We start from the raw sequence: 24,274 nt of genomic DNA, 5'->3' as shown, positions 1-24,274 counted from the left end.
GTTTATAGATGCCATTGGACTGGTTCGTTGTTATTTATATCTTTAGATATTTGTATATGTACTTTTATACTGTTTTTATTGTTAGTATTTGTGTATATATATATACATATATATATATATATATATATATATATATATATATATATATATATATATATATATATATATATATAAAAATATGATTATCCTTTTAGATTTATACTTTTTGGGGTTGTTGAATAAAGGACATGTTTGTCACTTTCACACATATTTCTTTCACATTTGTACATTTTTCACCCATTCAAATAATTATTCAATTGAATTGAAGCGAAGAAAATGCTGGACACATTAATCGACCACATTCATCCTCTGTACCTACTGCGCTCCTGGACATTCCAAACGTAACACATTTGTAGAAGTATTGTCCAGATGGTTCTAAAGCAGGGCTGTCAAACATGCGTCCCGGGGCCCAAATGCATCCCGCCAAAGGTTCCAATCTGATCCCTGGGATGAATTTACAAAGTGTATAAATTCCACAGTCCAGGCTGTGGAACTCATTTTAGTGTCGGTTCCACATCCAGACCAATCTGATCTACAGTCAAAAAAGAACAGCAGAAGAACTGACACAAAAGAATGACTGCAGATTTACTACTGGGTTTGGTGTGACAAAAATATTACATCATGTCTATAAATAATGACAACTTCAAATTTTTGTCTTTGTTTTAGTGCAAAAGATAACATTAAATTATGAAAATATTTACATTTACAAACTATCCTGTAACAATAAAATGTGAATAATCTGAAAAATATGAACAACCTGAAATGTCTAAAGACAAGTGTTTAGTGTCTTTGTAGATAATGCACATGTATAAATGATAAATTGAGGCATAATATTGTTAAAATTGCACTTATTTGTCTTAATAAATATCAGTTTTTTTCAGGTTATTCACATCTTTTTTGTTTGGATAGTTTATCAAAGTAAGTATTTTCATAATTTAATAGGTTTTTTTTTTCACTAAAACAAAGGCAAATATTTGCAGTTGTCATTATTTATCATTTATTCTGTTATTATTTTACTGGTCCGACCCACTGCAGATCAAATAAGGCTGAATGTGGAACCTGACAGAAAATGAGTTCCAGAGCCCTGTTCTGAAGCCTACCTGTGTTTATGTGTGCTGTAGTTGTGTTTAGTTCCAGGTTCCGGGTCAGTGTGAATGTTCTAAGGGTGAGCCCACAGATGGGTTAAACTGATCTGTTCACACACCACAGCCGTGGAATCAACCCTAACATCTACCCTGGTTTCATTCTGGACATACCGTTAAAGGCATTTGAAGATCATTTTTATGGAAACTTGTTGCCGCTGTAATAATAATGTCGTCTCCACCAGGACTGGGTCGAGACAGAAGAGAAAGAAAATACACTAACAGTCCAGTACCCCCCCCCCCCCCCCCCCCCCCATGCAGATTCCACTCCTGCTGAACCAGTGCAGCTGACTGTGATGTCATGACCTTGTGCTTGGACACACCTCCGGTCCATGTTCAGTTCAGTCTGACAAACTCAGTTTAGTTCAGCTTCCACATTCAGCCCAATAGAATAGAAGTGGGACCGAAAAATGTGCAGTTGTCATTATTTAGAGGTTCTGATGCTCTTACTCTCCTGGTTCTGACCCACTTTATTTATTTATTTATTTTTATTAATGATAGTTAAAAAGGCATTGTGGACAGAAAAACAACAACACATAAACAAAGGGAAAATCAAACAAATGAATAAACAAACCTAAAACAACAACGACGACAGAGTATTGACGAACAACGACAACATTATATTCCAATGAAAAAGATCATAAATGTAAAGAGCAACTAAACAGTACAGTTTGGTTAGAGGCGACAGGGAAAAGGGGAAGAGGGGCTTGTGAATGAAAGAGAGAAAGAGAGAAAGAGAGAGGGGGGAAATAAGAATTGTTGTAATAATACACAAATATATAATAATAATACTAGTAGTCTAATTTGATAGCATTACTGTGGTGGCGGTAGCAGTGGAGGCAGTCACAATTAGGGATGTAACGATTACCGGTGTAACGATAAACCGCGGTCAAATTGCCAACGGTTAGTATTACCCTTTAAATTCTAATTCTCATGATAACCGTGTTTGATTACCGCACTTTAAGGGGAAAAAACACCTATGTAAAGATCTGCTTTTATGTCAAATATTTGAGTATAGTTTGAATTTATTACAATTTTAATTTTCTATACCTAATATTTGGAACCAATATTCACTTTTAAAGTCTTTGAAAAGGTTCGTTAAGCATCTGTGTGTTATTTATGCAATAAATTATATACATTTTTCAAATTGCATTTTATATATTTTTTTGTGTTTTTTGTCCTTTTATGTTTTTATAGTAGGTTAAAGTGAAAAAATAATAGATGATATAGATGAAGTTGTGCTGAAAAAACAGATCCCAAACATGGGTATAGTAAACATTTGTTTCTATAGTATACAAAGGCCAAATCAAAAGGACTGAAAAACAGACAAAATAGACTCAGACCACTAAGGGTTAATATTGGAATGTTTCTGCCAAGAGGAAGTGCGTTGTGCCAATTACTTTTTTTTTTTGGAGGGGGGGGGGGTTGTTGTTTTTTTTTTTTTTTCAAAATACAACTTCGTTAAATTCTTTCAGTGTGTGTATCAGTACTTTTTGAACATTTTCAGCACAATTTCAACAATACCACGATAATGATGATAACCGTGATAATTTTGGTCACAATAACCGTGATATGAAATTTTCATATGGTTCCATCCCTAATCACAACACAATGAGTTAAATAATTTAATATTTGTAATAATGTCTTTGTATCAGTTACTCTCTGTTTTGAGTTTATATGAATGAATTTAAATTAATATGGCTCTGACCCACTTTAGATCGGACTGGCCTGTATGTGGAACCTGAACTCAGATCATTTGAACATCCTGGATGGTTCATGTCTTCAGTGTCATTTTCACACATTCCTCCCAGGGGCCAGACTGGAGCCTTTGGGGGCCGGTTTTTAGCCCCCAGGCCACATGTTTGACACCTGTGCTGTAGATCACAGGTGTTAAACATGTGGCTAAAACTGGCCCCTGGGACGAATGTGTGAAATGTAAAAGTAACACTGAAGATATGAACAATCAAGGATGTTCAAATCATTTGAGGTCATTTCAGTCTAAAGTGGATCAGATCAGTTAAATACTACCAGAATAACCTATAAATAATGAAAACTGTACATTTGTCTCTTTTAGTGTAAAAAAGTACAATTACACAAAAATGTTTAAATTTACAGACTGGCCTTTTACAAAAAATGTGAATATCTAAAATATCTTAATAGAAGTCTGTGGAATTTCAATAATATTCTGCCTGTTATTTAACCCTTTCATGCACAGTGGTCACTCCAGTGGACAGTTCTTCTTCAGCTGTTCTCTTGTATATTCATGGGTTTAGTTGTTTTAGTTTCATATCAGCCGACACAGTGGACACTGATGCATCATTTTATAAACTGCATTTCATACCATTGCTGTAACTTTGCTGTTCTTGATTGGTTCTTGAGTGGAAATCAATTGTTAATTGTTATTTTTTGCATATTATCTCTATGAAGTGAGTAATAACTAGTATTAGAATATGTTAAAATGTGAGAAAACATCAGATTAGCTGCATTAAACATGGTTTCATTTCATTGTTTTCATATCACTTTATGATATTGGGTTTTAAATACATGTTTCTTTGCTTCAGGAATAAAATTCATGGTGTAACTGAGTGGACATTTTTGTAAATCTATGAAAAAAAAAAAAAACCCTCAATCTCATTTTTTTTTTCATGTCTACGGAGGAATAAAAACACACACACACACAAAAAAAAAAAAACTCAACTAAGGTTCTCATAATTCATGCATGAAAGGGTTAATGTTGTGTGTATTTGTAGATCCACTGTGATCTGTAAATTGTGATGCACATGTATCTAAGGTGTAATATTATTAACATTGCACTTATTTTACTAAAGAATTTTCAGCTTGTTCATATTTGTTCATGTTATGTTCAAGTACAGTTTGTAGATGTCGACATTTTCTTTACAGAATTTACTTTTTCCACTCTAAAGTTCTTATCCTGTTATTTATAATATTGTCGTGGTTCGGCCCACTTTACATCACACTGGGCTGAATGTGGAACTGAACTAACATGAGTTTGACTCCTGTGCTGTAGATGATGGACAGACGCTTGAATAAATAGGTGAAGTCATTGTGTGGAAGTGCTCTGGCAGCAGCACACTGGTATTTAATGGTGGCTTTTTCCAACTTTTCTGAGAGAACGCAGTAGAAAGTGGACCAGCTGTGATTTAAAGCTGCTGCTGTATTATTATGCAACCTGCCATCAGCTCCGACATAGAAAACTAAATGTCACTCTCTGCACTACCACGCTGTTCTGTCTTTGTTCCCGTCTCTGAATCCAAGCAATTAGCACTAGTTAAAGAAGGAACTCCACTTGTGAAAGCGCCGTTTGAGCGCCGCCGCTCCGTTTCCTGCTGCTTTCTGCTTCTTTCCACCTGTTTCAGTCCAGTCCGGCCCTCGTCCCCCTCCTCGGTCTAATGTGACCTCAGAGGTATTTCCAATACGAGCGGCGGCGGCTGAACGGGCTTCGTTCAGAGCTCAGGGTGAGCTTTGACATTCTCTTTGAAGCGTCCGATCGATAAGCGAGCAGGATTTCTCTGCCTGTGTTTACTGCGGCGCTCCACGTAAACAACAACACTTGACCGGATTGGAAATGGAAGCGAACAGAGGCACTGAACAAACAAGGGGCCATTAACTGGGGAGCAGAGGCTGAAATTCATCATACATAGAGTCATAAATTCAATTTTGTGAATTGCCAGTCAATGCCCCCACCCGGGAACAATAGATGATATACAGCCCACTTGGCTCAATCCAATAAGTGAAGGCGGAGGGTGATGGCGGGCCCACCTGCCCTGTAATCGCGTTATTGCGGCGTGGGTCGGTTTTACATGAATCCAAAGGTTTTGTGCGCTCCAGCTGACAGACGCAGAAGTGGAACCACGCCTGCTGTTATCCAGTAGAACCCAGCCCAGGTATCTGAGCTCCGACAGGGACAAACCGACACCACCCTGGGCCCTGGTTGGGTGGTTCTGTCTGCAGAGTGGGCGGGGTCACATCTGAAGTCAGCGTTGGTCTACAGCAGGGCTCCCAAACTCATGTTGGCTCAGTTCCACATTCAGCCCGATTTAATCTGAGGTGGGCCAGACCAGTAAAATAATGACTTCATAACCTATAAATAATGACACATCCAAGTTTTTCTTTTTGTTTTAGTCCAAAAAAACCCAATTAAATTATGAGAATATTTACATTTTACAAAAAAGATGTGAATAATCTGAAAAAAACTGAAATTTCATTTGAAAAATCAGTGCAGTTTTAACAATATTATGAGTCGACTTATTATTTCCACATGTACATTTACAGACAGTGTTCCATAAACATTTGGGAACAGGCAGAATATTATTAAAATGTTGGAGTTTGGAACTAAAATTTGAACAATTTCTACAATATTCCATCTGTTATTATGAACACAACTGCAGATCCCAGTGGATCCATAAATGCACCAAACATTTAGGAACAGGCAGAATACTGTTACAATTACACATTTCAGGTTGTTCGTCTGTGTTTTTATTTATGTATTTATTTGTGTTTTATTGTGAAAGAATAGTTTTGTAAATATAAATGTTTTCACAGTGTAATGTGATTTTATTCACTTAAATTTTGTCCACATAACTTTTCCAAAAGAAAATGTGTGTTTGTCATTATTTCTGGGTTATTGTGTTGTTCTTCTGACTGTAGATCACATTGGTCTGTATGTGGAACCTGAACCAACAGGATTTGTTCAACCTGGACTGTTCAGGTTCAGTTTTGCACTTTCATCCTGCAGGGCCGGAATGGAACCTTTGGCGGGGGGGCCAGATTTGGCCCCTGGGCCGCATGTTTGACACCCCTGGTTTAGAGAGACACGTCTTTAATTGTCTTTATCCAGACTGAGTCATTCTGCTGCTCATCATCACCATCATCATCTTCTCCACATCAGTCTGTTGTATTTGTCCTCAGATCATATTTAACTGGTCCACTGTGTGTCCATCAGTCTGGAGTCCGGAGGTGAACATTTGACTCCAACAGGATCCTTACCCATGATTCCATCTGGGTGTCCGTACACTGTCTGTGGACCAAGGTTATTATCGTTAACGAAAACTAACGAAATGACAAAAACTAGAATTGTAAAAACATTTTCGTTAACTGAAATAAAAACTATCATTAAAAGGAAAAAAAACATAACTAACTGAAACTGTATTGTGTGTTTACAAAACTAACTAAAACAGATAAAAATTATGGATAAAATTCCCTTCGTTTTTGTCTTTGTCAATGTCGGATTGATACAAAATCGATTTATTTCACTTGAGCAGTTTTATCTAGCGGCACCATATGATATTTGACGGTCCGTCACTTGTGGTTTCCAGTCATCTTCTGGTCCCCACTCTACCTGGAAACATGGAGACTAAAGCAGCAGAGTCCTGTCTGGGATAAGGCTAAAGACGTTCATTTTGTCTTCTGTTTATGTAAATATACTATTTTCTTTTGTTCAGACAAGGTACAGTTTTTAAGATGTTAACTGCGTGACAGTTTCCACTGTGATTGGTCTGTCGAGCCGACCAGCTGATAAATTACCCATCAGCAGCACGTCAGATGGTGCTTCTGAGGAAGACTGGAGTCACAGTGGAAACTGTCAAGCAGGAAACATCTAAAAACTATATCTTGTCTGAACAAAAGAAAATAACATATTTCTTGTCTGGGATTTATTTGAGTACGATGACAGAGAAGAAGAGAAAAGAGACCACTGAACTAAAACTAAACTAAAACTAAGTATTAAGAAAAAAATGAAAACTAATAAAAAACAAGCAAACAAATTAAAACGAACTGAATTAGAGAAAAAAAAGTCAAAACTAAACAAAACTAAACTAGAATTAAAACCATAAGTGGTGTTAAGGCCCTCACCCCCCCATGCAGCTGCTGAAACCACTGACAGTTGGAGGACACCGTATCGTTGGCTGGATCCGACATTCTGTGAGATAAGCACAGTTTTATACGTCTGAAAATGAACACTTCATCACAGGCTCGTCACAGCCACGCCCAACATTTGATCAAAAATGTAGGTGATCACTTTTGATCACACGTGTGTGTAGGTGATTTTCACCCAGTTTGGTCCAAATTGGATGTAAACCGTCGGAGGAGATGATGGAAGGATGAGGGGTGGGATTTTACTGGTCCACACTTCCATCCAATATGGCCGACTTCCTGTTGAGTTCAGGGCGGGGCCATGGTGTAATTTTTTACTTGTCCTACCATGGGCTACATCTGGACCAAGTTTCATGTTTGTACGTGGAAAAATATTTGGGGAGGGCTCCCATCCATGTAATGTAGTTTGATTTTTGAAGGGGCGTGGCCGAGTCATTTTGTGATATTTTTTCTTGGTGACTTCAAATAAAGGTAATTTTGCGAGAGAAATAATTAAAAAAATTTTTTAAAAAATAACAGAACCATGCGATTTTAATACGCCCTCGCCGGCATGTGTGCTGGGCTCAGGCCGAATGAAAAATCCAGAACTATTCGATCCTTGGTGTGGAAGCGATCCACAGCTCTGGTTTTTCTCAGGTCGTCTCTGTCTGCACAAATGGAAAAGGACTCAGTGAGGAGAGTTTCCCATCAGCCTCGTCTGCTCGACATCTCCTGTGTTTACTTTCCACTTGAGCTAGATCGGTCTGAGCTCAGCCTTGGGCTTTGTTAACCTCTGTTGTCTGCTGGAGGTCATGGAGGTCCGGTCCTCAGGTCATCTGGACTTCAGCCTGCTGTCTGTTCTGCTCTGGTCCTCCGTCTGTAGTGGATTAGAAAGATGCTCCTGCACTGAATAAACTAGTCATAAACTGCTGAACAGGAAAAACACTGGACTTCTCTGTTGTGTTTGGACTCAGTTTGTGTGGAACTGTGGATGAAACCATATGAACATTTCATATCATGGTTATTGTGACCAAAATTATCCTGGTTATCATTATTATCGCTGTATTGTTGAAATTGTGCTCAGAATGTTCAAAAAGTACTAATACACACACTGAAATAATTTAACCAAGTTGTATTTAAAATAAATTAAATGAATAAATAAATAAATACATTAATAAAATAATTGGTACAATGTCCCTTCTGTGTCAGAAACATTCACATATTAACCCTTAGTGGTCTGAGTCTATTCTGTCTGTTTTTCAGTCCTTTTGATTTGGCCTTTATATACTATAGAAACAAATGTTTACTATACCCATGTTTGGATCTGTTTTTTCAGCACAACTTCATCTGTATCATCTGTCTATTATTTTTTCACTTTAACCTACTATAAAAACATAAAAGGCCAGAAAGGACAAAAAAAATATAAAATCCGATTTGAAAAATGTATATAATTTATTTCATAAATAACACACAGATGCTTAACGAACCTTTTCACAGACTTTAAAAGTGAATATTGGTTCCAAATATTAGGTATTGAACATTAAAATTGTAATAAATTCAAACTATACTCAAATATTTGACATAAAAAACATATCTTTACATCGGCATTTTCTACAGAAAAGTGCGATAGTCAAACATGGTTTTCATGAGAATTACAATTTAAACGGTAATACTAACCGTCTGTGATTTCACAGCGGTTTATCGTTATAGCGGTAATCGTTACATCCCTATGTGGAACATATTTGACCTCCTTCCATCCACCATGTCCATGGAATCCCAACCAAGTGTAAATTCACTCAGGAGTTTAAGGCCAAAGCACAAATAACAGATGGAACGGTTCTGTACACTGGTACTGTTGACCCCATGCAGACCCAGGCCTACTGCTGTGGCACTTCCAAAAGACTTTTCCTCTATATTTAACTTTTCTTAAGTGATTTATCACATTTTTACTCTAATATTATCCTCTGTCTTTTGCATTTTTAAGTGTAAAGCCTGTATTTTCTGTATTTAATTCACTGATCATGTAGATCAGGGCTGTCAAACTCATGTTAGTTCAGTTCCATATTCAGCTACATTTGATCTGCAGTGGGCCGGACCAGAAAAATAAGAACAGAATAACCCATAAACCATGACAACTCCAAATTTTTGTCGTTTTAGTGTAAAAAAACAAACAAACATTAAATTATGAAAATACTTACTTTTATAAACTATCCACAAAAAAAAAAAAACTGAAAAAACTGAAATTTAAATTAAAAAACGTTAGAAAATTTAGTGCAATTTTACCAATCTTCTTCCTCCACTTCTCATTTGTCCATGTGCATTCTAGATCAGATCTACAAAGACACTAAACACCTGAGGAACAGGAGGAAAAATTATTAAAATTGTGCTGAATTTTCTTTAGACATTTCAGGTTGTTCATATTTATTCAAGTTATTCACACTTTAATGTTACAGGATAGTTTGGAAATGTAAATATTTTCATAATTTAATGTTATTTTTTGCACTAAAACAAAGACAAAAAATTAAGGTGTTAATTCTGTTTTTGTTTTTTTTGGCTTAATTCAAGATTTTTTTAAACTTAATTGAAGAGTTTTTTTTGGTTTAATTCAAGATTTTTTTTAAACTTAATCGAAGATTTTTTTTTTTGCTTAGTTGAAGATTTTTTTTTACTTAATCGACAATTTTTTTTGGCTTAATTCAAGATTTTTTTGCTAAATTTGAGATTTTTTTGCCTTGATTGAAGATTTTTTTTTTTTTTTTTTTTTTTGCTTAATTCAAGATTTTTTCCTTAATTCAAGCTAATTTTTTTTTTTTTTTTCTCAATTCAATTCAAGACTGTGGAATTTTTGCACTTGGCAAAAACATCCCAGGGGCCGAACTGGAGCCTTTGGCATTTGGCCCCCAGGCCGCATGTTTGACACCCCTGATGTAGATGTTCATTAAAGCTCAGATTAAAGTTGAAGGTTCTTCTATAAAAACAGATGAAACTGAATAAACAGTGTCTTTTTCAGTCCAGTCTGTCTGTATTTCCTCTGTAACCGTGTGTGTTTGTCTCCTTTTCTTTGTGTTTTCTGAACCAGTTACATCGAAAACCAAGCGGGTCTGGAGAACATCAGCGACATGAACCTGGTGAACTACAGAGAACTGAGGAACCTGTAAGTCCGACCCCAGTCCACCAGGTCCGACTGGACTTGTGTGTGGACTGACTCTGACCTGACCACCTCCTCCTGTATTTCCTCACTATTCTAATGTCATTTCAACAGTTTTCAGTGTAAAAACACGAAAATACGACCACAGCAGTTATTAGAACTACACTGTAAGCCCAGACTTTGTATTTACTAAAATACTTTAATTCCAATGTACTTAAATGAGTTCAGTTTAATCAAATTACTAAAAAGTGATGAGTATATTCTACTCATTTGTAGACATAGTTGAAAGTACGAAAAAGTTTAAGGTGAATAGATTTAAATCCCTCAGTTTTAGTCCTGACCACACCTTTTTATCAGTGCATTGCACTGTGGGTATTGTTCCTGTTGTTGTAAATGTGTTGTTTTTCTGTGCAGGGGTTCAGTGGGTTGTGCTGTTAGTGTTCATTTGGACTGAATGTGTGGATGTCAGTGTTTATTGGCCTTTTTGGGTTTGTTTTTGTATTTTTGTACAGCTGCACCAGGAGTCACAGCCAGAGGAAGAACTATGGGTTTACTGTTCAGATAGGAGCGTTCTGAATTAATATAAATTTTAATGCCTTGCCAAATTAAAAGCACTTCCTGTATTGGCAAATTGACAGTGGCCCAGAGGTGCAACAGCCCAAAAAGTTATCCACTATAAGAAAAAAGAGAACAGCCCAAAAAATTATTCACTATAAGAAAAAAAATCGGACCAATGGCCCTGTATCTTAGCGGCCAAATTCAGAGCTTTGGGAAATGTATCCAGATCCATTTATTCTCACCCAGTTCTGTGTATTTATTCTATTACAGAAATAGTCCATGTTTTGCTCATATTCAATCAGATCTGTAAAAAATTCAAATTCACACTTGATATCATTGATACTGATTTATTGGATCAATCCACTTCCTATCTCTTATAATGGGAACATTTTTCAAAGTGGCACCAAATCCAGAATCAGATCCAGATCCAAATAATTTCAATCCCTTGTGTTGACATCATCATACAGAAGCTGTATACCAAGTTTGAAGTCAATCAGAACTGGAGTTTGGGAGAAGAAGACGATGGAAATGTTTTCCCCATAAGAGCCCATGTGAAATTTTGCGTCAGTTCCAGATCCAGAAGAAGATCCTGATCAGCATGTGGACATTATGTTTGGGTCATCTCCCCATCAGGGCTGGACTGGAGACATTTACACTGGAGATCATTTATATTTACTGAGTTATTGCATCCATCCACTTCCTATTTCTTATAATGGGGACATTTTTCAAAGTGGCACCAAATCCAGAATCAGATCCAGATCCAAATAATTTCACTAAGTTTTGTTGACATCATCATAAAGAAGCTGTATACCAAGTTTGAAGTCAATGGGAATTGTAGTTTCAAAGAAGAAGACTGAAAGTTTTGTAACAAACGACAGACGACGACAGACGACAACAGATGACGACAGATGACAGACAATGACAGACGACAGATGACAGGCGACAGACGACGACAGATCATGACAGACGACGACAGACGACAGATCATGACAGACGACGACAGACGACAGATGACAGACGACGACAGAGGAAGACAGACAATAGACAACAACTGACGACAGGTGACAGACAGCAACAGACGTTAGATGACAGACGATGACAGAGGACGACAGACGACAGATGACGACAGATGATGATGCCGGAGGCTGCATGACGACAATAGCTAACAGCCTCTCGGCCGGTAAGCTAACAAAACAAACGACATTCAGCATTAAGTACATGTTACTATTCGAAAGCAAAATTATCAATTGTCACAATCAAGCAGCATCAGTTAAGCCGTGCAAATAAAGTCTGAGCAGCAGTTCTCATTGTGTGACAAGCCCCACATTAACTTTGTTTAAAAAAAAAAAAGCAGTCCATTTATTCCACCCTCTCATGCAGAGCTCTGCTTTCAGCCTCAACATGAATGTAAGTCTCTCCACTTTGTGGATTTCCTCCACTATGTTCATCCAGTCCTCTAACACCGGTGGCTCAGGCCGAAGCCATCTTCAGGTGATTACTTTCTTTGCTGCAGCACAAAAAACCTTCAGGAGGTACCTGTCATTCACCGTCAAATCGTCTGGAAAATCTCCCAACAGAAGTGTCAGGGTGGGTTGCTGCAGTCCAAAACCCAAAATCTGTTCTATTTTTGTAGCAACATCTTTCCAAAAAGTTGTAATTTTTGTAGAGGACCAAAAAATGTGGGTGTGGTTTGCCTCTGTGTCCCCACAACCCCTCCAGCAAACAGTAGCACTGAAGTTTTTACTAAACTGTTGTTTTGGTGTTATAAAGAACCGTACTAAATTTTTCCAACAAAATTCTGGGCAGTCTGCTGAAGAGGAGGTAGAAGGAGCAGATTCACACATATTGTCCCATTGTTCACATGATATAACAGCATTCAGTTCTGTCTCCCATCTTTTTTTAATATAATCTGTTGAGGTTCCTTTGCTTTTCAACAGGCCTTGATAGAGCTTAGAAATAATAGACTTTGTCATCACAATCAAACCATTTTTAAGAAGGTTATTCATTTTTCTAAACAATGACTTACCTTCTTAAAAATGGTTTGATTTACATCTTCCTTTTTTTCTTGTAACATTGAAATATGCAAATTTTGTCACTTTCTAAACGATTTCAGAAATGGAAATGAAATAGTTCATGTTTTCACATTTCACTTATAAGAGCAGTATTACACATCTGAGTATTTCAAAGGACGACACTTTAACTCTTATTTCAGGTGAATGTAAAGAAACAGCAGATAAATGTCCCGAACCCCAGTGACTCTGCACACACACAGTCAGGATCCAGTACATTCAACCCATTCCACTGTTCTACAGGGTTTAATAAATGATCTGCCTCACATTAAATGTGTTAAATGTTCCATATTTTAATCAGATCAGTTGTTAAACTAATGACCAAAGTGCTGGTTTGCTGCTGTTTTCCATTTCCATTTATGCATTTGGCAGACGCTTACAGGGGAAAAACTAAAAATGAAAGAAAATTACAAGAATAGACATAAAACATAAAACAGCTGTACAGTTAACACAGTGTCGTACAGAAGAATAAAAATCCAAATAATCGACTGAAATACAAGAATAGATTAAAAAGACATAAAAGCAGCTGTACACTGAAAACAGTGAAATAAAAATACCAAGTAAAAACAACAGGACAGAAGAGACAGATATGCTTTTCCAGGTATATGATGGTGTGTTCGAACACATATATGTTGGTTTGTGTCCATTTCTCCAACAGATGTGTAGATGTTCCACTGATAGAACCTGTCCAGTCCATGTGCTGTCATGTGCAGACAGTGTTTGAAGCAGAGCTGGTCCATCTGACACTAATGTTCACCTGGACTTAAACCCATTCTATCATTAATTCCAGACTGTATCTGTGAAACTACAACCAACAGCATTTAGGACTGGATTAGACTGGACCACAGACTCACACCTGGAACCATGTGACCTGTAGACCAGTGGAACCATGTGACCTGTAGACCAGTGGAACCATGTGACCTGTAGACCAGTGGAACCATGTGACCTGTAGACCAGTGGAACCATGTGACCAGTGTTGTTCAAATGTGTGTAGTTAATGTTTTCTTTGTGGAAGCGTGTGTTCTCCTTCATGGATGTGGCCTGTTTGTGTGCTTGTCCTTCACCAGGACCGTCACCTCCTGTAAACTGAGGCTCATCTCTGCCAACGCCTTCCAGTTCAACACAAAGCTTCAGTATGTGTAAGTGTCCTCATTCACACCCACCCACTGACCTTTGACCTGTGTGTGGGTCGGCCTGTTTGTCTGAGAAGATTCAGGAAGTAACACAACTATGTGGTTGTCAGGATCATATGACGGACTAGAAGAGCCTTTTATTTATTATTTCTATAAGAGGCACATGCCTTCATGTGTGTCGTACACACTGTAATCAGTGTTACATAACTTTGATGTAATGTCTACCTTCTGTTATCTGGGTGGGGGGGGTGGGGGCGTTGTCTGAGGGGAAGTTCTCCTGTCGCTCCAGTTCAGACCTCTGTGGGGTCCTCCTACCTGAACTTCAAAATACAACCTTTGCTCTAAGCCCTGTGAGGCCGTAGGTTATGGATAATATATATCAGAGGTGGACCGTTCATTTCACCCTTAGGCCTTCAGTAGTGGTCCATCTGAACCAGTCCACCCCTCAGTAAGTATTTTATGGTTATAAAAACGATCGTATTCTGCAGTAAATGCAGTATAAAGAGCTGTTGCATCGCAGATAGATAACTGGTGTAGCCACAATAAATGCCTTTAGTGAATAAACAAACCCTGGTGCACCAGTCTGCTCCTACTGCAGCTACAGCTGACAGAAAAAAACACCAATGAGAACCTCAGGAACTTATTTAGGAAAATAACAACATTTTACTCACCAAAAATTCAGATTATTTGAACACAAAATCCATCCTCCTTTCTTTCCTCAAAAACAGTTCAACTACTCTGTTGTACAGATTATATGTGCAGGTACCGGGGGTACTGGGTTCCAGGGGTACTGGGTACTGGGGGTACCAGGGGTACCGGTTGTAGTTAGTGCACTGAAAGTGACAAACAAATCCTTTTCCTGGTTGTGACCGGCATGCTAGCTTCAGAATTGTTTGACCTTTCTTAATGATGTCCAGCTTTTCTGGAAAAGTCGGTCTTTGACAGTAAATCCGCGTCCAAATCCATTTCTTCTCCTCCTTCAGCCGTTGTGTTTGGACTAAACAGCTGTTAAACCAACACAACTGTATTTGTGTTGGTGCAGCTCACTACAGAAGCAGTTTGCTAGCTTTAGCTCGTATGCTCTCTGACTATCCAATCAAAGGGTGTGAATACGCTGACGTTACCGTACGCCTGCTAGAGGGCCCTGGTGTCGCCAACTCTAAATCTGATTGGTTGACGTAACAGTTTCATGGACACTTGTGTTTTGTTAGAGGGCCTGCAGAACTCCAGCTGAAGGCCTGCCTTCTGGATGACCTTGTTCAGCCGCTGGATGTTCCTCTTGTGGGGCTGGTGTCTGAAGTCCAGCACCATCTCCTTAGTTTTTGTCGTGTTCAGGAGCAGCTGGTTCTTCTGGCCCCACCCTACAAAGTCCCTCCCCAGTCTCCTGTATTCCCCCTCTTCATTCCCTTTGACACATGTTACAACTACTGGATCATCTGAGAACTTCTGCACAGGGCAGAGCCCTGAGCTGTGCTGGAAATCAGCAGAATACAAGGTGAAGAGGTATTCAATGTCTCGCAGTATGAAGTAGCGAAAGTTGAATTTTTTAACCTGCTTTTTATTTTTTACTCTGTTTTATTGCTTGTTTTATACTCTCATGTTTACTGTTTTACTGTACGGTGTCCTTGAGTGCCAAGAAAGGCACCTATAAATAAAATATATTATTATTATTATTATTATTATTATTATTATTATTATTAAGTCCGATTTAGTTCTCCTCAGAGTTAGCAGATTTACTCTAGAGTAGACAAATGTCAGTGTTAAAGTACAACTACATGCATTTCCATTCACACACAGAGCAGCGGACCGGCAGCCGGCGCCTTCACCTATCACAGAATAAGACAGATTTTTATTTCTGAGTTACTTTTTATTTTTCAATTACTAGAAATTCCAGGCGACCCCATATGGAGTCTCGAACCCAAGGTTGAAAAACACCGGGTTAAGGCCAGAAGGAGAAATAGAGGAATGTCTACAGGTGAGTTGTGCAGTAGTAGGAGGAGCCTGTGTGCTCAGTGGCGCCCTCTGCCGTGAGGCTGGAGTACTGGCTGAACCACCAGGGCCGTTTTTATGTGGTTTACCATCCATCTGCTGGACTGAACGAGTTCCACACGTACATTTAGACCTGATCCAGACTATGGACAGTCAGGGCGGAGAATCCAAGTGTTTGAACCAATCCAAGATGATGCTCAGCTGGCCCCACCCACCTCTGCCCTGTTTATGGACAAGGAAATTACACAACCTAGAAATTAAAAATAATAGAAATGAGTGGAATCAGAGGGAACATGCATTTCTAGAACAGAGCACATGTCCACCTGTATTTGATCATTATTACCTCCGCCAGGAGGTATTGTGATCACTTTGCTTTGTGTGTTTGTTTGTTTGTTTGTTTGTTTGTTTGTTTGCTACTTTAGTGTAAAACTCTTCCACCCATCTTTTCCAAATCTTCCCCACAGATAGGCCTAGGCCCTGGGACCAACCCATTAAATTGTGGTCCCAGTAGGCCAAAGTTCAAGGTCACAACATCTACAGTTTTCCATCTGTCATCATTGAGACATTTTCCAAAATTCATAAAAAATTCAAAACGACTCTGATTCTCCTCCAGTTGGATCCACCTGTAGCTTAGAACAATCTCTTGTATCTGGAACTAAATTGTCCACATCCACTGTGGAATGTGGACTCTGTGGACATTTACATTGAACATTGAAAATCCCATTTACCACACATTTAAAATTAGAACTCAACTAATATTGATGTGAATTGAATCTAATTGGACAGACACATGACTGGGACCAGCTTCAACTGTTTCTGTGTATGGAACAACCTGGAAACTGTTGGATTTACACAGAAAGAGTGGATCCACACATGCACACCGTTCAGGGTGTTTGGTGGAAGTTTGAGTTCAATGAACACTTGTTTGTTTTGTTGTTGTTTCTTTGAGCTCATGTCACTGGTCCAGACGTGTCCACCAGGACTGAGACACATCATCACAGTGAGTGGGTTTTATGGAGGTGGATTAGTCACAGATACCCGCCCGTCCTGACCTCATTCCACTCACTGAGGATCTGTTGTCATAGTGTTCATGCACTGAAGACACTCTGCACGTTGACTAAATGATCAGTCAGGTCAGCTCTTAGTGAAATGATCCTTTGATCCTTGGCATCTGTGACAGTAGTTAGGTTCACCCGAACCCGAACTCAAACCTGAACCCGAACCCTCTGTGTCCTAGGAAGAAACAACCTCTGAGTCTGCAACCACACCAAAAAGTACAGATGCACAGTAACTATCGGCACCGAGAATTATCTGCCCCATATCCAAAAAAATGAGGTCATTCAGATAATTCCCATAATTAAAGTTTTCACTGATAAATACAGCCCATAATAATAAATCTAAATTGCTTAGATTTGGTGCATTTCACCAGTACACAGTGCACGTTGTTGCCTTGGCAACTGCCATAAAAACCACAAAGAGGAAGAAGAAGAAGTGTGGACCATTGTTTGTCAGTCAAAGGGTTTTCAGTTCCTTAGTCTGGTCCAGCTGTAAGACCAAGAAGATCCAGACCCAGAAGAAGATCCAGACCCAGAAGAAGATCCAGACCCAGAGGAAGGTCCAGACCCAGGAGAAGATCCAGACCCAGAGGAAGATCCAGACCCAGGAGAAGATCCAGACCCAGAGGAAGATCCAGACCCAGGAGAAGATCCAGACCAAGAGGAAGATAAGAGTGTTAAATAATAATAAATAAAATATAAACAAAAAAAAGAAGAAAAAAAAAATTAACCTCCACAATATCTACATTTGAATAAATCTTTAAAAATATCAATACAGTACTTTTTAAATATTGATACAGTATTGTGAAATGAAATATCGCAATATATTGCCGATCTTTTCTAACAGCCCTACTGTTGAATCCGACCTTCTAGACCTGAACCTTCTCATCAGCCCAGCCCTATCATCTCCATCTTGTCCACATGGTTTCACTGAGTGTACGCCACATGTCTGCTTATCTGACAGGCGGGATGGAGGTGGGGGGGGGGGGGGTGAGCTCAAGAAACTGGAGAAGACATCCACCAGTCACCTTTTACTCGCTCACTTTGGCGGATTATCGACAACTGATGCATAATAAATACACTCCACTAAGGGTCCATTATCATCTAATCAATATGTGACAGTGGTGGGAGGGGCTGGGCGGAGCAGAGGGGCTGGGCGGAGCAGAGGGGCCTCAGTGTCAAACAGATGTATTTGTGAGATTCCTTAGACCAGGGGTGTAAAAGTCTTTTTAGTTCAGTTCCACATTCAGCCTAATATGATCTAAAGTGGGCCGGACCAGTCAAATAATACAAACAGGAAAAGCACTGGGAGAGCGCAGACCTCCACCAAGAGAGATCTGCCCCCCACACCCCCTTCATTTTGTTCATTATTTTCTTCATTTTTCTTTATTATGTTTATATACTTCATTTTTGTGCATTTTGTTCATGGTTTCCTTCATTTTTCTTCATTTTTTTATATTTATTTTTGTTCACTTTGTTCACTATTTTCTTCATTTTTGGTCGTTTTGTTTTTATATTTTCATAGTTTTTCTTAATTTTCTTCATTATTTTCTTCATTATTTTCTTCATTGTGTTTTTCTATTCAATTTTCTTCATTTGTGTTCATTTAATTTTTATATTTTCCTCATTTTTGTGCATTTTGTTCATTATTTCCTTCATTTGTGTTTCATTCAATTTCTGTATTTTCTTCATTTTTGTGCATTTTGTTCATTATTTTCTTCATTTGTGTTCATTTAATTTTTATATTTTCCTCATTTTTGTGCAGTTTGTTCATTATTTCCTTCATTTGTGTTCATTCAATTTCTGTATTTTCTTCATTTTTGTGCATTTTGTTCATTTTTTCCTTCATTTGTGTTCATTCAATTTCTGTATTTTCTTCATTTTTGTGCATTTTGTTCATTTTTTCCTTCATTTGTGTTCATTGTGATGCTGTGAGTCCACTCCTCCTTCTGACTGGACCAAACCCCCCCCCAATCTCCAACAAAATTTAATAATTTCTTCCTTGTGCAAGTATCAACATTTCCTGAAAATTTCAAGAAAATCTGTCCGTAACTTTTTGAGTTATCTTGCTAACAAGCAAACAAACACGCACGCAAACACACAAAGCTAAGTGATCACAACACCTAATAATAGGATAACAACTTATAAACAATATCAACTCCAAAGTTTTCTCTATGTTTTTGAGTGAATAAAGGAAAATTCCATAATGAAAATGTTTACATCTATGAACCGTACTTGAACACATCATAAACAAAGTGCAATTTTAACAATATTACGTCTAAGTTTATAATTTATGCATCACAACTTACAGATCCCAGTGGATCTACAATACACAAAACATTTAGTAACAGGCAGAATATTGGTACAATTCCACATACTTGTCTTAAGACATTTGAAGTTATTCATATTTGTTCAGTTTATTCATATTTTGCTTACAAAAGGCTAGTCTGTAAATGTAAACATTTTTGTGTAATTTTCCTTTTTTTTTGGCAGTTTTAATTATTCATAGGCTGTTATGATAGCATTTTACTGGTCTGACCCACTTTAGGTTGAATCGACCTAAAAAACTTTTAACGTCCTTGATTGTTAATATCTTAAGTGTAATTTCTGCATTTCACAAATTCATCCCAGGGGCCAGATTGGACCCTTTGGGCGGCCGGTTTTGGCCCCCGGGCCGCATGTTTGACACCTGTACCTTAGACTGACATGATTGTGATGCAGTTGAATGTTGAGGCGTGGTCATGTGCCCCCTGCTGGTCTGGGTCCAGTCCTCCGTCTCCCAGGTTTTTTTTTTTTAATTTTCTTTGTTTTTTTGTTTTTTTTTAAATTTGTGATAGTTAACAAGACAATGTGGACAGAAAAACAACAACCACAACACATAAACAAAAGGAAAATCAAACAAATAAACAAACAAACCAAAAACAACAACCGCAACATCATAGTCCAGTGAAAAAGATCATCAATGTAAAGAGCAACTAAACAATATACTTTGGTTAGGGGGCGACAGGGAAAAGGGGAAGAGGGGAGTGTGAATGAAAGAGAGAAAGAGAGAGGGGGGAAATAAGAATTGTTGTAATAATACAAAATTATATAATAATAATACCAGTAGTCTAATTTGCTGGCTTTATTGTGGTGGTGGCAGCGGTGGAGGCAGTCACAATACAACAATGGGTACGGTTACAGGATGTTTTTTTTAAATCCAGTTTATTTTTCCAGAAGAAATTAATCCGGAACTAAAGTATTTTCTCTTATGTTTCCATGGAAATGTTAAACCTGAATAAAGGTTTACATGAGAAACGTTTATTGGGTTCTGGAAGCCCTTCTGTTAGCTTAGCTTAGCCCTTCTGTTAGCTTAGCTTAGCATAGTCACTGCATTTCCATGGTCACACGTAGCCAGTTTTTTAAAGGTGATTTGTCGTCTTTTCTCAGTGATTTTGTCAAATCCGATTCTCTCTAATTATTTCTTCAGATCTGCGACTTACTGCACTCATACAATCTGTGGACTGTTGTGTTGACGGAAGTTGGAAAATCTTTTTGTTGAAGGGATGCATGTGCTAAATTAGCTTTGCTTTAGTGTTTTAGCTTTGCATTAGTTTTTATTTCCCAGATTTTCTTCCTGCAGTAAGTCACATGACCATGATCTGAGCCTCAGTTTGTGATCATACTGACCCCAGCGGACTAAAGGAATGATTAGGAGAACTGAACTGACCCAAATCACTCCTAAAATACTACAAATCACCTCTAAAAGCCTGGCTACATCTGAGCAGAGGAATGAAGCCATTATGCTAAGCTAGGCTAAGCTAAGCTAACGTTAGGGCTGCAGTTCAAACTGTTTGTCCCACTTGTGGAACTCATTAGTTCAGGACAAATGAATGAATCCAAAGCCAGTGTTGAACTGTTCCTTCAGGGTTTTCCAGGCTGGTAGATCCCATCAGAATATTCCACTGGAACGCTTTGGGAAGACTAGACTGCACCACCAGCGCAGAATGTGTGCGTCATCGCCACAGGACAAGACACTGAGCATGTGCAGAATGGAAGGAATAAAGTCCAAACGGAATAAAGGCTTTACATGTCCAGGAAGAATTTAGAGCGCAGTTAAAAGAGGATTAAACCACTGACTTTAATCAGGTTTAAATTTAATCTGAACTGTTCTTTTTCAACTGGAATAAGGTGTTTACATGGACATCTGAAATAGGATCGAACCCAGGGGTGTCAAACATGCGGCCCAGGGGCCTAAACCAGCCCGCCGAAGGTTCCAGTCCGGCCTGTGGGATGAATTTTCAAAAATTACACTTCAGATATTAACGGTCAAGGATGTGGGACTCGTTTTAGTTCAGGTTCCACATACAGACCAATGTGATCTCAACTAAAATAATAGCATAATAACCTAGAAATAATGACTCCAAATTTTCTTATTTTATTGTGAAAAACATAATATTACATTACACCTATAAATACTGACAAGTCCATATTTTTCTCTTGGTTTAGTGTAAAAACTTACATTAAATTATGAAAATATTAACATTTACAAACTATCCTTTAACAATAAAATGTGAAAAACCTGAAATTTTGAAAGTAAAATTTTAACATTATACTTCCTGTTATTAAATATTTTGTGCCTTTGTAGATCCAGTCTGTAATATGCATGTGTAAATGGTAAGTTGAGCTGTAATATGGTTAAAAAATTGCATTTATTTTTCACAAAAAATCTCAGTTTTTTCAGGATATTCACATCATTTTTGTTTGGATAGTTTGTAAATGTACATATTTTCATAATGCAATTTTGTTCACACTAAAACAAAGAGAAAAATTTGGAGTCGTCATTATTTCCAAGTTATTATGTTATTGTTTTACTGGTCCGGCCCACTGGAGATCAATGTGGGCTGAATGTGGAACTGAACTAAAGTGAGTTTGACAGCCCTGGTCTAACCTTTAATCAGATTAAACCAACAGTCATGTAAACGCACGGAATGAGTTAAATAATTTAATATTTGTAATCATGTATTTGTATCAGTTACTATCTGTTTTGAGTTTATATGAATCAATTTAAATTAATATGGCTGGTGGTGGTGGTGGGGGTTGTGCAGTTTTTCCCAGCGGTCTGAGGTGGATGCTATTCCCGGCTCCGCCCTCGTCCTCTGGGCTCAGCCAGGAATCGAGCCGGTAATGGATAAGCCCCGATGGCGAACCCATCTGACATGAACTTTAGGGAGCAAGGAAAACAAATAATTGAACTCTTGGCCCTGCCACAGTGAATGTGGATTGGCTTCCATGTGTCGAGTCCCCAGTGTGGTTTAGGGTGGTCTTCTGGGGGGGGGGGTTATTTACAGCCTGGATCGTGGCCTGTCTGAGGTTCATTTGAGAACCTCTGGGACTGTATTTCAGTAGGCTGACAGGATGGGTAACAGTTATCTAGAACCCCCAGAATGGTTATTGCCTCTGACATATGATTGTAGGTTTTTATGATCCTTCATTCTGTACAAGAAGAAAAGCAGCGCAGTGAGCTTTAACAGAGGACTCCAGTATTCAGCCTTTTATGAACCTACACTCAAACAGAACAACTGGCAGCTTTATGTTTGTAGGGGGAGCTGACCCCTGAACGTCACACAGCTGTGTTTTCAACTTGAACAGACAACACGACAGAATATCAGAGGGTGGACCACAGTCACACCCCCCCCCCAAAAAAAAAACAAAAACAAAAAACAGATCAACCATTAACCAAGGTTATTAGGGCGGGGTATCATGGTGAATTTACATAATCGATTTGATTTCGATTCATAAGGTTCTGAATCGATTAATCACGATTCAATTCAGTATTAATTGATTGATTCAGATTAATTTAGTGATTCCAAAGTACAGTTTTGAGTTGTAACCTGATTATTTGAGTACCGCAGTCATGCAACACACCAGTACTGGGATCAGAATTGATATTAGAAAGGAAATAAATGGGACATTTCATCAGTAAACAGCTGAATGTACTCTGGAATAATGAACAGGACACAGACATGTCCATGTTTCTACAGTGGATCAGAACAGACTTCTGTGTCCTCTTCATTCTGTTTACGGCTGGTGCCTTTACTCATGGTGGGGGGGGGCGGCGCTCCCTGATTGGAGCGGCAGTGGAGTTGTGCTCTGTGGTTGTTGGTCAGAGCAGGGTTGTGTGTGTGTGTGTCTGTGTGTGTGTGTGTGTATGTGTGTGTGTGTGTGTGTGTGTGTCTGTGTGTGTATGTGTGTGTGTGTGTGTGTCTGTGTGTGTGTGTGTGTGTCTGTGTGTGTGTAGGTGTGTGTGTGTGTGTCTGTGTGTGTGTGTGTGTCTGCGTGTGTGTGTGTGTCTGTGTTTGTGTATGTGTGTGTGTGTCTGTGTGTATGTGTGTGTGTATGTGTGTGTGTGTGCGTGTGTGTGTGTGTGTGTGTGTGTGTGTGTGCGTGTGTGTATGTGTGTGTGTGTGTGTCTGTGTGTATGTGTGTGTGTGTGTGCGTGTGTGTGTGTGTGTATGTGTGTGTGCGCCCTCCATGATTGTTGGTCAGGGAGCGGGGTGTTAGCGTAGCGGTGGGACATTGTCACTTTCCTGTTCCTCTAACTCCGTACTCAGCCACAGGTGACAGTTATGGATCCCGGTTATGTGTCCTGGACTCTCCTCAGAGAACCTCCAGGTGGACTGTTCCTTCACAGTCTGGGCTCCAGTTTGAGGACAGGAGGACCTCCAGCTGAGGGGTTTTCCCACCCGTCCTCCGCATCTTTTCTGCGCCAGAATGAGACCAAAACGACCCGTCTGTCCCAGGGGTTCGCAAGACGGAGCTGGTCACGCTTCCGCGTACTCCTGGTCCTGCTCTGAAAAATCAGTCTCATCCACTATTAATCGATTACGCAAAATTGAAACGAAACTGATCTAAGATCGATTAAATCGATTTTTTTACCCAGTCCTAAAGGTTATAATACTTTTGGATTTTTCATTCTAGTTTAGTTTTATTTAGTTTTGACTTTTTTTTTCTCTAATTCAGTTCGTTTTAATTCATTTTTAGAGCAGGTTTGATAGTTTTTATTAGTTTTTGTTTTTTCCTAAATGCTTAGTTGTAGTTCAGTTGTAGTTCAGTTGTAGTTTAGTTGTAGTTCAGTTGTAGTTCAGTTGTAGTTCAGTTGTAGTTCAGTTGTAGTTTAGTTGTAGTTCAGTTGTAGTTCAGTTGTAGTTTAGTTGTAGTTCAGTTGTAGTTCAGTTGTAGTTTAGTTGTAGTTTAGTTGTAGTTCAGTTGTAGTTCAGTTGTAGTTCAG

The 24,274-nt window shown here is 38.6% G+C and overlaps 1 protein-coding gene across 1 annotated transcript in view; it reads left to right on the top strand.

Annotated features, from left to right (window-relative positions):
* The window catches only part of LOC115435856 (high affinity nerve growth factor receptor-like), a 72,918-nt gene that overhangs the window by 11,300 nt on the left and 37,344 nt on the right, over positions 1-24,274 (top strand). The window contains 2 exon segments of the mRNA XM_030158464.1: positions 10,132-10,206; positions 13,895-13,966. Of these exon segments, the coding sequence (XP_030014324.1) occupies positions 10,132-10,206; positions 13,895-13,966 (147 nt within the window).

The sequence above is a fragment of the Sphaeramia orbicularis genome, chromosome 16 (genome assembly GCF_902148855.1).
Source record: "Sphaeramia orbicularis chromosome 16, fSphaOr1.1, whole genome shotgun sequence".
NCBI classification, from domain to species: Eukaryota; Metazoa; Chordata; class Actinopteri; order Kurtiformes; family Apogonidae; genus Sphaeramia; species Sphaeramia orbicularis.
This window is presented reverse-complemented; position numbering and strand designations above follow the sequence as displayed.